General features: G+C 32.4%; 1 protein-coding gene across 9 annotated transcripts in view; it reads right to left on the bottom strand.

Annotated features, from left to right (window-relative positions):
- Window positions 1-13,636, bottom strand: part of Vps13b (vacuolar protein sorting 13 homolog B) — a 728,055-nt gene that overhangs the window by 594,144 nt on the left and 120,275 nt on the right. For all 9 annotated transcript variants that reach the window (XM_087190742.1, XM_087190740.1, XM_087190746.1 and 6 more), the window contains one exon: window positions 4,937-5,118. In XM_087190742.1, coding sequence (XP_087046868.1) covers window positions 4,937-5,118 — 182 coding nt within the window. The remainder of the gene's footprint in view (window positions 1-4,936; window positions 5,119-13,636) is intronic.

Genomic DNA, 13,636 nt, shown 5'->3' with positions numbered 1-13,636 from the left:
TGAATTTCATTTTTATGAGGCAAAATTTATTATTCTACCATTAAGGTATCCCATATGAAATCTTGCATAAAATACTTTTACAGTTGCTTTCTGCAAAGTAGATTTTTATTTTAACAGTAAGACATCATTTAAATGAGGGACTCAAATGTCCATTTGATCACCTTTACACAGCTTTTTAAATCTGTAAGTTATTTCCCTGCAAATGCCACATTAATGGATCTACAGTGTCAACAAAATAATGACCTGACTGTGGAAAAAAATGGTAGCAAGTGCTTGTTTTCCACGGCAAACCAAATTCACCTGTGACTTTGAATTTCAATCTCTGGAAAAATGACAAGAGTTACAATATCTATGATTTTAATACTATCATAAACATGAAGAACAAAAAATAGTTCAATAATCCTGAATTTAGTTGAACTTTAAATTACTGCTCTGTCTTCATAATTTCTTTATAACTTAATTAAATATCTAATATTTGCTATAGTTTCATTAAATAATATCTAATGGAGTACCAAGTTTTAATTATCTTAGTTTATTTAATTATCTTATTGTAAAAGCCTGGTTTCAAAAACTTACTCAGTGAATAGCTGTGGGGTAATTGATACTTTTAAAAAAACACTAAATTGTTCTGAGCATAAATTTTCCCATCTGTAAAATAGGATGTATAACCTGCCAACAACAATATACTGGTAAGAAGCCAATGAAATGGATGCAAAAGAACTATCAACCTAAAAAGGTGAATCAATTTAAGACTATTCAAGTTTTATGGTATCCTGTCTCTACACCATACAGCTCATTAAGGGAAAATGCTTAGCACATAGCTGCAAAGTTTATGAAAAGGAGGGCCAGGGATTTAGCTCAGTGGTTTCACTGCCTGCTGCACAAGCGCAAGGACCCACATTCAATCCCCGGTACCAAAAAAAAAAAGTTTATGAAAAGCAGACAAAAAGGCATGGTTTCAGATTTCTATTACCAATTGCACTGTCACATCCATTTACCAATGTACTGATGTACTCCTCTTTGGCATCCCTAGGAGTGAGAATATGTCTGTGAGCCTGGTGAGACCTCTAATAAACAGGTATGTGAGGCACCAATATAGCCTTTCTTCATGAAGTCCAAATACCTAAACCTAACCAGTGTCTTAGATTTTGATGTTGTCTCACCAACACTGCTACTTATTATCCTAATTACCTTTTTGCTTTACTCTTCTACATTTACCTCTGCCCAATTGCACTCTCTGTTAAAACACATATAGACTCCAACTGCGACAAGAGTCATCACAGTTTCCAGGAACTTCAGACCACTGAACCACTTCTATAGGTACTTACTTATCTCAACATGGATGAGTCCCAGCAAGGCTCTATGTACAGAACAAGATGAACAAAACAACTACAAAATCAATACTATGTCTGGTGCTCACAAGAACTGTTGGCAGCTATAAGATACCATTTTGAAGATGACAAAATTAATTGCAACTCAATGAAACAAACTGACCTTCACTTTAGTCATTTAAGTAGTTATTAAGAGGATCTTCAACTCTTATTCAGTATTCTCTTCTAAACACCAAGATGTGAAAGTAAGAATACTCATATTACCTGACACAAACAGTAAGATATTCATTATACCATTATCTATATAACATACAAGTTAATAAACTCCAATGCGTTAAATAAAATCCCTAACAAGAATAATCATAGAGCTTTTTACTTTTTATTTCTGCAAGAGCTAAGGAAGGATTTCATTGTACCTTTATAGAACATGCAACTCAGATATTCTCTTAAAGTCTCTTAGGTTAATTCAGTTGCAAACAGAAGAAATTCATCTTTGAATCAACAACATCTTTGATTCAACAACTAACTTTTGTTCTTCTGATATATGATATATTTAACCAAAGAAACAAATCTTTTCTTCCTGGAGGCATTTTATAGTTTTAATGCTTGAAACTGAAAATGGTATTACATTTCTGTAGCACCATCAGTTCAATGAGAGAAGACTAAGGTATAGATACTTTTCCTTTAACAATTTACCTATTTAATGACTGTCTGTACTTACAGCTGAGGTGTGCTGTTTGTACTTACAACTCATGGCTTGGATTTATGACCTGTCTTTTTTGGGGGGGCGTGCAATTCTGTACATCTAGTTTATAAAGCCTCAGTATCTTTTTTGGTACAGTACACCTTGTTTATATAGTATTGTAATTTTGGTTGATTATACTGCACAATACAGTACTGTAGTTTTATGTTGTTGTTCTTTACAGTACTGCATGCAAAAGTTATACAAATAATAGCAAAGTCATCAAACTGGAGTTTCCTTTGACCATCTCTTTGTTCTGAATATTGTAATGTACATACTATATACAATTCCTCATGTAGAGACCAACTCATTTAAAGACTTACTCACAGGAACATACCTTGGTCTGTATGAAGAATGTCTGTATTTGAGATGGGGTCAAAAACCCAATTTTCAAGGACAAAAGAAAAGGCAACACTTAGAAGTCTCTTACAACTATAGAAGACACCAAAAAGCCAAAGCAAACATTTATTTGTTTATTTTCATTGAGTGAAAGCTCCACAATACTGGTCTAGGCAATTTTTTTGGATATGACCTGAAAGCACAGGAAACAAAAGCAGTAAGAAGGAGAAGGAATGAGGAGATGCTGTGAAAGAGTATAAAATTCTAAGTAGAAGAAGTAAGTTTTTGAGATCTCTCAATCAGCATGGTCACTACAGTTAATAATGTTGTGGCTGTTAATCTGGATATATCAACTTGACTGGAGTAAGAAATGCCTACTGACCACTTGGCACGGTGATGCACACCTGTAATCCCAGCCCTCGGGGCCATGTAGGAGGATCACGGCAAGGTCAAGGCCAGCCCTGGTACACAGTGAGTTCAAGGCCAGTCTGAACTACATAGCAAGACCCTAGCTCCAAAAAAACAAAAAAGAAAAACAAAGAGAAAGAAAGAAATGCCTACCAGATTAGTAAAACACAGTTCTGGGTGTGTCTGTGGATGACTGACATGCAGGCCAGCAAACAGGCGGGAGACCCACCTCTACTGTGGGTGGTACCAACCAATACCCTTGTAGTCAGGATGGAATAAAAAAGGGAAAGAAAAAGAAAGTGTGCCTAATTTGAAGAGCTCCAGTCTTTTTGAGCAGGTGCATCCTTTTGCTACCATCATCACTCTCCAGATACCCAGTTTCTTTAGCTTTCGAAAGCACTTTCACAGACAATTAATTCTCCAATGATTATGCAGGCCTTCAACCTTGGACTGCTGCTGCATCCTTGATCCCTCATGTTCTACAGTGTCTATCTTCTCGGACTGAGCAACTACTGATATCCTCCAGCTCTCCAAGGCATGAGGGCCATTAAGAACCCTCTTGACATTGCTCATGAGAACAGCCACCGTGGACTCTCCTTGCCTCTAAAGGATCACAGCCTACCTAATAAATCACCTTGCATAATTATATAATACATATGTGTATTATATAAATGTATTTTCTCTATTGACTATATAATATATAAGCTGGCTGTGGTGATATAACCCTACAGTCCCAACTACTCAAAAGGCTGAGGCAGTAGGATCTCTTAAATCCAAGAGTTCAAAAACAGCCTTGGCAACATAGAAAGACACTGTCTCTCATTCATTCAAACATATACAAATACATACATTCAAAAACATATAACATCAGGAGCCAGGGATTTAGCTCAGTGGTTTTGCCGCCTGCTGCGCAAGCTCAAGGACCCGAGTTTGATCCCCAGTACCAAAAAAAATACAACATCTATATTAAAAAGCAAATAAATTTCATCATAAGCAGCTAAACATTAAATATGACCTAAGTACTACATTTATGAATTAAATCATTTATGAACTAATCCATGATGCATTGTGTTATAATAAAATATCACTAATATTTTCTAAACTGTGAGGGGGGTCCTTTTTAAATATGGATTTAACATCAAATTTTTTTATTACATTATCTAACTTCTTTTCCAAATGTATTTTAATAATATTAAAATTTTATCACTTAAACAAAAAAGAAACATTTGTTAGGAGTCACTGAGATTAACTATAGCTTTGCCTATTCAAGGTATAATATATAAACAGAATCATAGTATGTTCTTTTTGTTTCTAGCTTCTAACCATAAACTTATCAGTTTCAAGATGCATCTTTAGCTTGCATCAATACTTCTACTTTTTTTAATATCTAAAACTCTGCTATATAGATACACTCTATTTTGTTTATCCATGCATCAAGAAGTATACTTTGTGGTTCCCATTGTTGGCTATTATGAATAATGAGTGGACATATGTGTAAAAGATTTTGTAGGGTCATATATTTTTATTTCTCTTGGGTATATGCCTAGGAATGAAAATATTCATATATATAGTACATGTGTGTGTATATGTATATATGTGTGTGTATGTATGTAATATATATATATATATATATACACACACACATACCAGAGTTAGTATATGAGCCAGCATGTATACCAAAATTTATAATTTCTTTTCTCACACAAAGGAAAATTTGCTTGCTGAGATTTAACAAGTATTATGAACAACACTTTTATTTCACTTTACCAGTATACATACACTACTTACCAATACATAACTATTTATACTCCATGTAGTTATCATTTCAAAAGTATACACTGATTCCCTCAAAAATTATCTATGTGAGACCAAAGATAAATTATACAAGGAGATGGTAAAAAATAAACTCTTACAAGTACAAAACATACCCAAACATTTGGCAGAGATCAAAATTTGTTGGCTTAACACATAATCTGTCTTTGAAACATCTGTTATAAATACCGACTTTTATAGAACTATAATATAAATTGAGCATGTTAGACATTTGAATCTCAATGATATTAGTCACCTCTAAGACAAATATTCCATAGACTTGCCAAGGAAATTGTCCTCTTACCTACAGTTTGGAAGACTTCATTCATCAAAGCTTCATTCACTCCTGAAAAGCTACTATTTCCAACACGAGACCAACTTTGGTATATTGCTTGTAGCAGAAGTGTTTGTGCTCTTGTGGCTTGAATTGTAAGATTTGGAAGTTCAAATATACCTTCAGTTATAACACTCTGAGATCTCTTTGTCCTACATTAGAAAACAGAAAGAAAAACAAAAAATAGTTTTAATAATGTTGATTGAATCAGGTTGAAAGCATATACATTCAAAATATTTTAAAGTTGAATTAAATCAATTAGATATGCAATTTTAAGTTGCATTTTTAAGTTTCACTATTTCAAAAACCCTTAAAATAATGGAAAATGGAATGATATCCATACACATATCTATTCTGCTGAAACAATTACAACTTTTCAATCAAGTTAGTCATCAAATAGAATAGAAAAGAGGATTTATCAGAACTGAATTATTCTAAATTTATTATGTCTATTAAGCTACTGAATTCTGTCATAATAACACTATGACTATCATATTTATTTTTCAGATGTAGAAATCAACAGACACATACATCCACTTAAATTAAGGCAAAAATATCATAATATTAAATGGAAAAATTGGAATTTAATTCCAAATGATCTGATCTAGAGCCCTCTGACCTGTATTTCCTCTCACAAGTATTTATGAAGTCTTTACATTATACATAAGTCCCAACTTAACATTAACACAGAAAAATTATTTTTGAATTTTTGCTCTGCAACAGCTGATTCATTAATGCCTACTATCTGATTCTATGAATGTTTCATGAAATTAAATTTTCCAAAAAACAAAACCTCAAAGTAAACACTGAAATGCTTGTGAGCAGTAAATTAATACTAAAGGTTAGCAAACATGAAAAAAGATTTGAAAAAAAACATTAAGATGCTTATTATTTAGACACAGTCACTCACTCTTTACTTCAACCCACAAACCATCCTTTATCATTGTGCCAGTCACATCACACCCAGAGAGTAATGGACATTACTACATATCTATTAAAAAGCTTTTGACCCCACCTCTTATTCCAGTTCCTGCCATAGATACCAATTCAAAAGCAGACTTTCACTGGCATTGAGTACAGCGACCCCATATTGTAAGACACCACTGGAAAATAGTACTATACTTTATATTCACAATTTCAGAACCTGGAAAACTGAGGGATAAATTTTTCCCCTTTTCTTTCCCCTGGCTGACAATTCTGCAATGTAGTTCATAAGTCTCTTAGGAAGTTCCATGAAATTAAAGACCAGAAAAGAAAAAACAACTGAAATAATTGGATAAGCCTTAATGAACTGCAGGACAGTATCAAGCAATCTTAATAACTGCACTCCCAGAAGAGAGAAGTGGGAAAAGGCACCAGAAAAATGTTGTGTCAAGAAGAAAAATTATAAAAGCAGGCAGAGAGCAGAACAACACATAACATACAAAGACACAACAGAATTAGGGGGTTAGCTCAGTGATGGAGTGCATGTTTGGCATGTATAAGGTAGCCCCAGGTTCAATCCCCCAGAACAAAGAAGAGAGGAAGTAAAGGTGGGGAGAAACTAATGCAAATTTCTTATAGAAATCTTACACAAAAGAAGAAAATAGAATGATCTTACTCAAATGTCACCCAAAAAAAGCTGTCAACATATAATTAAAAATTCAGACAATATATTTTTCAAAAATGTAGGTAACATAAAAGCCTTTTATGACTAAACAATGCACTATAAAAAATTCTAAAGAAAATTCTTCAGGCTAAATAAATACTAGATGAAAATCTGTGGATCTACCTAAAAACCTGTGAAGTATGCTATAAATGGTAAACATACGGGTGAATGTTTTAAAAGGAAATGTCGGGCATGGTGACACACACCTGTAATCCCAGCACTCTGGGAAGCTAATGCAGAAGGACTGCAAGCTCAGGCCCAGCCTAGGAAATTTAGCAGCTCAACAAGACCTTTTCTCAAAATAAAAAATAACAAAAGGGCTGGGGATGTACATCGGTGTGAAGGCCCTGGGTTTAATACTCAGTACCAGAAAAAAGAAAAAAAAGACATTCTTTCTTAGTATCTTCAAGAGAGTAAAGAATTCACTGTTTAAATCAAAAGTAAAAACAACATATTCGAGGGCTTATATGTAGAACTAAAACTATGTACATATCCTGTTACAAGGTTCTGATACAATATATGACATGAAATATTATATGACAGCAATCAAGATAGTAAAAGATGTAAATTCTAAACCTCAGAACAAAAAGAAAACCAAAACAAAAAGACTGTTAATAAAGGAAATAGTGGAAATGGAATGAAATTCTAAAAATGAAATTGTAGAGATGAAATGGAATCAAACCAAATGAAGTCAGGAAAAGAACCAATAGATAAGACACTTTGAAAACAAACAGCAAGATGACAAGACTTAAACCCAAAAATACTAATCATTATATTAAATGTCAAAGGCCTAAGCACATTAATTAAAAGCAGAGATTATCAGATTGCCTTGAAAACAAATGGAATCAACTCAATCCCTTCGATAGAAACCCCACTGTAAGCATAAAGAAGATAGGTTAAAAGGAAAGGGGATAAAGATTCGGAAAGCAGTAAAGGGAGGGGGGCCACATTATATACAAAAATGAAGAGACTAACATAGTAATACCAGGCAAAGCAGACTTCAGAACAAAGAACATAACCAAGGAAAGAAGGATTTTTCTACATAAGTTTAACAGGTAGGGTCGTTTTAAGTGAGTTAACATAATTTTTCTCTCTCCATTTCATGCATGTGGTGATGAGGGAAGGAAGTATATTTCTAATATAACAGGAGATTTGATTTGTCTATATTTTAATTTTGGGATGATTAATGATATACTATAAAATGACTCTTCTAATTACTGGAATTTTTGTACTGACCTGCGTGTACTTTCTTATGGGAAAATGTACTTTTAAAAAAAAAATAGGACTGTTCTTCATTCCATTTTCCTTACTCATAAATTGTCATTTAAAATTTCTAATGAGAAAAAAGATGAATTTTTCATAATGATAAAAGATCACTTAGGTTCATATACACATCAAACCTTCCAAATATTTTCATCTTTAAAAATGTGAAACTTAAGAGGAATAAACAAAACATTGGGGATTTCAACTCCTCTTTCAATAACTGGTAGAGGAAACAAAGTCAGGAAAAATTAAAATCAATCAATTTGGCCTAATTAACATGTAAAGAATGCAGCATACCACCCAAACAACAGAATACACATTAATCACTGCACACTCTACTGTGGGCAGTGATTGGGCTACAAAAACAAGTCTCAATAAAATTTGAAGATAAAAAACCCAACCAAGCATATGTGCTGATCATAATGGAATTAAACCATAAACTAATAACAAAAAAGTATCTACCTAATCTCCAAATATTTGGAAATTAAACAAAGAAAATATAACTCTAAAAGTAAAGAATATAGTACATAAAATTCAGAAATTCCCACAATATAAAAGATTTGAAAAATTATGAAATGATTTTAGAAAAGGATCTGAAACTGAAACACTGACAGAAAGGGCAATCTAAAATATATATAATCTATGTTCCTGGAGAAAAGTGCAAAATAAATACAAAAGAAATAGTACATAGAAATGTCTAACAACTTGCCTAAAAGACTTTAATCAACAAAGTAACCAATGTGTCTCAGAAAGAAAGACAAAGGAAAAATTCTAAAGGCATACAAGTAAATAAAGCAACATGAAGATAGCAAAACTTCTCAAAAATTCCTCTTACTTTCTATTATCCTCCCTAATGTTTCTACTATAGTCTAGTACAGCTGGGCATAGTGGCACATGCCTATAATCCTAGCACTCTAGAGGCTGAGGCAGGAAGATCATTGTGTATTTGAGGCCAACCTGGGCTACACAGCAAGCTCAAGGCCAGCCTGAACTACACAGTAAGACCCTGTCTCAAAAATAAACCAAAAAAAAAAAAGATGAAATAAAATATAGTCTAGAACAGTCAATTTACATGCACAGTTCACCCTCAAAAGAACATAAAAAGTATTACTCTTATAAGTGGAGATACTAAGAGAGTCAGGTCAGTTGGTTACTTTAGGTACTTGCAAGCATGCTTTACTTTCAGTCATTTTTTCAAGTTAATAGACTTTATCCTTTGCCATGGATATCCATTGCTACAGTCCACTGTGTTAGTAACTTTGTATCTTTCAAACCCAAGACTTGAGGTTTTATTTTGCAATTTCTAGTTCATAGAGAAATGAGATACAATACTGTGGTAAACAGCCTGAGTTCAGAAACTTGATTCTTTCCACAATTATGGTTGTAAACTAAATTGGATGAGAACCGAATCAAATCCAATGATTAGGTTCAATGTTGACTTTATGGGGAAATTTGATTTGGTTTTCATCTTGTTCGGTTTGTTACCAAAATCGTGAAGAGAATTGCGTTTGTGAACTGAGGTACCCACTGAATGCTTGTTGTTATTATTTAAGTTACAGATTAAGTTTAGTTTCTTAAAGCTTCACATTGAAGTTGTTATACAAAAAAAATGTATAAAATCAGCAAATATTTATTAATTTCCTATTCTATAATAGTCAAGTTCTAGCTATTTAGGAAATATCTTAGTCTAGCATTTTAAAATATGAAAGAATAAACAAAATAATAAAAATCCCTGCCCTCAAAGAGATTACATTCTAATGTGGAAGAAAGACAAAAATAAATATACATTAAATAAGGGATATAAGACAAATACTACTAGAAACAGATAGAAAAGAACATAGCAAATGTAATGAGACTGCTGTGGGATGAGGAAGTCCATAAATAGTAGTCAGGCTTTAAAAGGACAGATCTTATTATTCAATTGAAACTAGAATAATCATGAAAGAGGTAAGAAGACAACTATGCGATTATCTTCAGAATGCGATTTGCGCAAAAGGAAGAATTTGTGAAAGGGTCCTGAGGTGACATTTAACTTAAAATCTCAATTTAGCTGGGGATGTAGAGCACTTGCCTCCCTGGCATGCACAAGGTGCTAGATTCCATCCTCATCTCCCTCAAATCACCAGCTTAAATCTCAATAGGAACAATGAGTTTCATAGTCTTTTATGAGCCAAACTGCAGACAACAGCTGGAGCATCATGGTTTGATGAATAAAAACTTTTCAAATCTCTGACATTTTCTGGAACTATAGAAGGTCATGTGTATGCCCAGTGCTATGCGCATGCAGAAGAAAGACTAGAGAAAGAGTCTGGGTTCAGACACAATAAAGAGAAGGCTAATACAGAATTGTAAACTGCATGGTTGAGTTTTGAAGGTATACTCCAACAAAAATCATGAAGGCCACAAAGCAGTGGATGAACTATTTAAAGTGCTCAGAGAAAAAAAAAAATCGGTCAACCAAGAATTCTAATTCTAGAAAAACTATTCCTCAAAAGTAAAGCACAAACTTCTCAAAAATTTTCTTGTCTAAGATCACGAAGTTTCACTTGTTAATTCTACAAATATTTTCACACTCTTGCAAAAAATCTAGCAATAAGCCTTCCTAATTCCTTTTATGAGGCCAGTACTGTACAACCTAATACTAAAGTAAAGACAACACAAGAAAACTACAGACCAATACCCCTTCTGAACATAGACCCAAATATGGTCAATAAAATACTAGCAAATCAAATTAAGCAGAATATTAAAAGAACTGCATACTATGATAATTAAGATTTCAGACATAAAAGAATAATTCAACCTAAGAAAAAACTTAACCATAATACATCATATTAATAGATACTCTGTTGGCCAAGAGTGGTGCACGCCTCTAGTTCTAGCACTTGAGAGGCTGAGGCAGGAGAATCGCCATGAGTTGAGGCCAGCCTGGACTAGATAGTGAGTTTAAGGTCAGCCTGAGCTACATAGCAAGACCCTATCTCCAAAAAAAAAAAAAGGCACTCTGCAGCAATTAGAAGGTCCTATGATAAAAGCAAGAGCCATGTTCTTTTAACTAAAGCAATAATTATAAGGCAAAATTATAGGAGAGATTCTTTATAAAATGGTAGGAGTCTTTACTATTTTATTATAAAGTCTGCTATTGTATACAGTACTCTAACTTGTAAGCTATCATATATCACATAAAATGGTTCTCAAATATATAACACAGGTTTGAATAAAATTTAACCATATGCAAATTCAAAGATCAGTTTATTCTAGGTTTTAATAATGTTCAAGGGTAGAGAGTTATTCTCTTCTTCAAATTTATTATTAAAGAAAATAACATGTTGTACAAACATCAGTATTCAATACTAAACAAAGTAATTATGTCATATACTCATGATGTGTTTCTGTGGGTTCGTTTTTCAACTAACACTGATACAAATGAAAGTACATTATCATAATTCTTTCAAATACTCTAGCATTTAAACTAAAATAATTAAAAAGACTTAGCAATAGGTAGTAGCTTACACCATGTACATGACATTGTTAATGTAATGTTATTGTAACAATATCAATAAACAAAAATTTTCCCCTTTTCCTTTGTCAATTTTGAAATATATCAAACAGGTTAGTAAGTATGGAAAATAACAATGCCCATGTATCTATTACTCAATTCATCAAACAATAACATAACACACTTGCTTCAGAAAATTGTTTAGAGATCAATGGGTTTCACAACTTTTTAAAACTATTTGGGGGACTCATTAAATTGTCAATGAAAATGTACAATAAAGATGTTATTTTCCTTGTGATTTATACCACTACACATTTATTAAACTTTATTTAAAATAAAACAACTCAATATAAATTCATATTAAAATTACAACTTCTGGACTTAATTGTTCTGAAATATTACTAAAGGTCCATTTTAACAGTTAACTTTCGTGAATATAAAATAATTTATTTAACAAATGCCTACTTCTCACATCCAGAAGTCTTAGGTTGAACATATGTTCATTTTACAGAATAGGTTTAAAATCTATCAATTCAAATATTACTCCCTAGGGAAAAATAAATCCTAGTGTAACTAGTGGGATAAACAACTCATTAAAACTCAACTTGGACAAACTCCAGGATAAATTGAAGGAAATAGAAACAAGTAGGTCTTGATTCTAGAGCAACAAAGACTGAAAATGAATATGGCCTAATTAACAAATACTTTAAAAAAGATTCTCATTGTACCATTTGATAGTAAATTGTAGTACAGTGATGATTAAATTTCTGGAACAATGTGTCATTACAAAAGAAAAATCTTCCTTTAAATTTTTAAATAGAAAAAAATGGAAGTGTGGTTCTTACTCCCAAATGCATAGAAATTAAACAATCCATTCACATTCATAGTAATACCATAAAAATTTTGCCATATGTACACTTGAGGAATAGCCATCCATTCTCTTTAAATCAACACACCTCATAGCAACTGAAACAATATTCTCAGTAACAGCTGGATCTAAAGATTTATACAGAGTCCCCAAATGCAAAGTATGAACATAAAAATTGGTTCCAAAAATGTATTTTTGTTATTACTCATATCCTGTACAGTAAAATAAGATTAGTTCACATTTTCCAAAATAAAATGAGTACAAAAACTTCATTAACCCAACTTGTGAGAGTAGCTTAAAAAGGTAAAGACTGTACATCTTTTTTACATAATGACAACTTACAGAACACATCATACTCAAAAAACATTTTTAAAAATTAAATGGTAGGTAAAATGAAAGGTTAAAGAATTTTTTATTCCTACTCCACCCCCACAGATTACCACTTCTTATGAATTTAACATATACATTTGAAGACCTCTGTATACTGATCTTAAGAACTAGTGTAACATTTATAATTTTAATGGGAGCATTTATATGTTTGTGTGCGTAGCCTGCATTTTAATACTAAACTATGTATCTTAGAAATCAAGATCTTTCCACATGAATACATATGCTTCAGAGTGGTCTTTTTATTGCATGTGCTGAAATTTCATGTTCATCAGCAGGTTATCTGAGTATCTCTCAAGATCCTTACCAGTATTAACTATTATCATGAATCTGAGTATTTGCAGATTACTTTGTTAAATACAAATTTTATACAAAGTATATTCTGTTATATTGAGATATGAAAACATTTCAGTATTTTTCAAAATTCCAAAATACTATTTGAATTTAAATGTTAGATGACAGGAACAAAAAATAGGAATAAAATCTGTCTCTTACTAAAAGACAAAAATATTGACTGTCTGAATTACTTTAATACATAAATCTAAAATCTTATAATTAACTAACCAAACAAAAATGAATTCTTATAAAATCACCAGGAGATACCATTTCACATCCCCTGGAATAGACAGTAGCCAAAACTGGCAGGGCCGTGATTGGAAACCATCATATATTGTTGGATGGAATGCAAAATGGTGTCACTATGCAAAACAGAATGGTGGTTTCTTAAGAAGTCAAACATAAATTTACTAAATAATCCAATAATTCCACCCTAGGCAGACAACCAGAGAATTGAAAATATAAGTCCATACAAAGACTACCACTATAATGTTCACAGCAACATTATTTATAATAATCATAAAAGTATAAACAACCCAAATGTCCATTGGATAAGTAAAGTCTACCTATACCAAAAAAATAAATAAATAAAAAGGAATAAAGTACTGATACATATTACAGCATGGATGAAATCTGAAACAAAAGATCACAAACTATAGATTCCATCCAGTA

Source organism: Heterocephalus glaber, unplaced genomic scaffold (genome assembly GCF_053883595.1).
Source record: "Heterocephalus glaber isolate CG9 unplaced genomic scaffold, H.glaber_assembly_v1.0 deba00001555, whole genome shotgun sequence".
NCBI classification, from domain to species: domain Eukaryota; kingdom Metazoa; phylum Chordata; class Mammalia; order Rodentia; family Bathyergidae; genus Heterocephalus; species Heterocephalus glaber.
The sequence above is the reverse complement of the archived record's forward strand: the minus strand, read 5'-3'. Positions and strand labels throughout refer to the sequence as shown.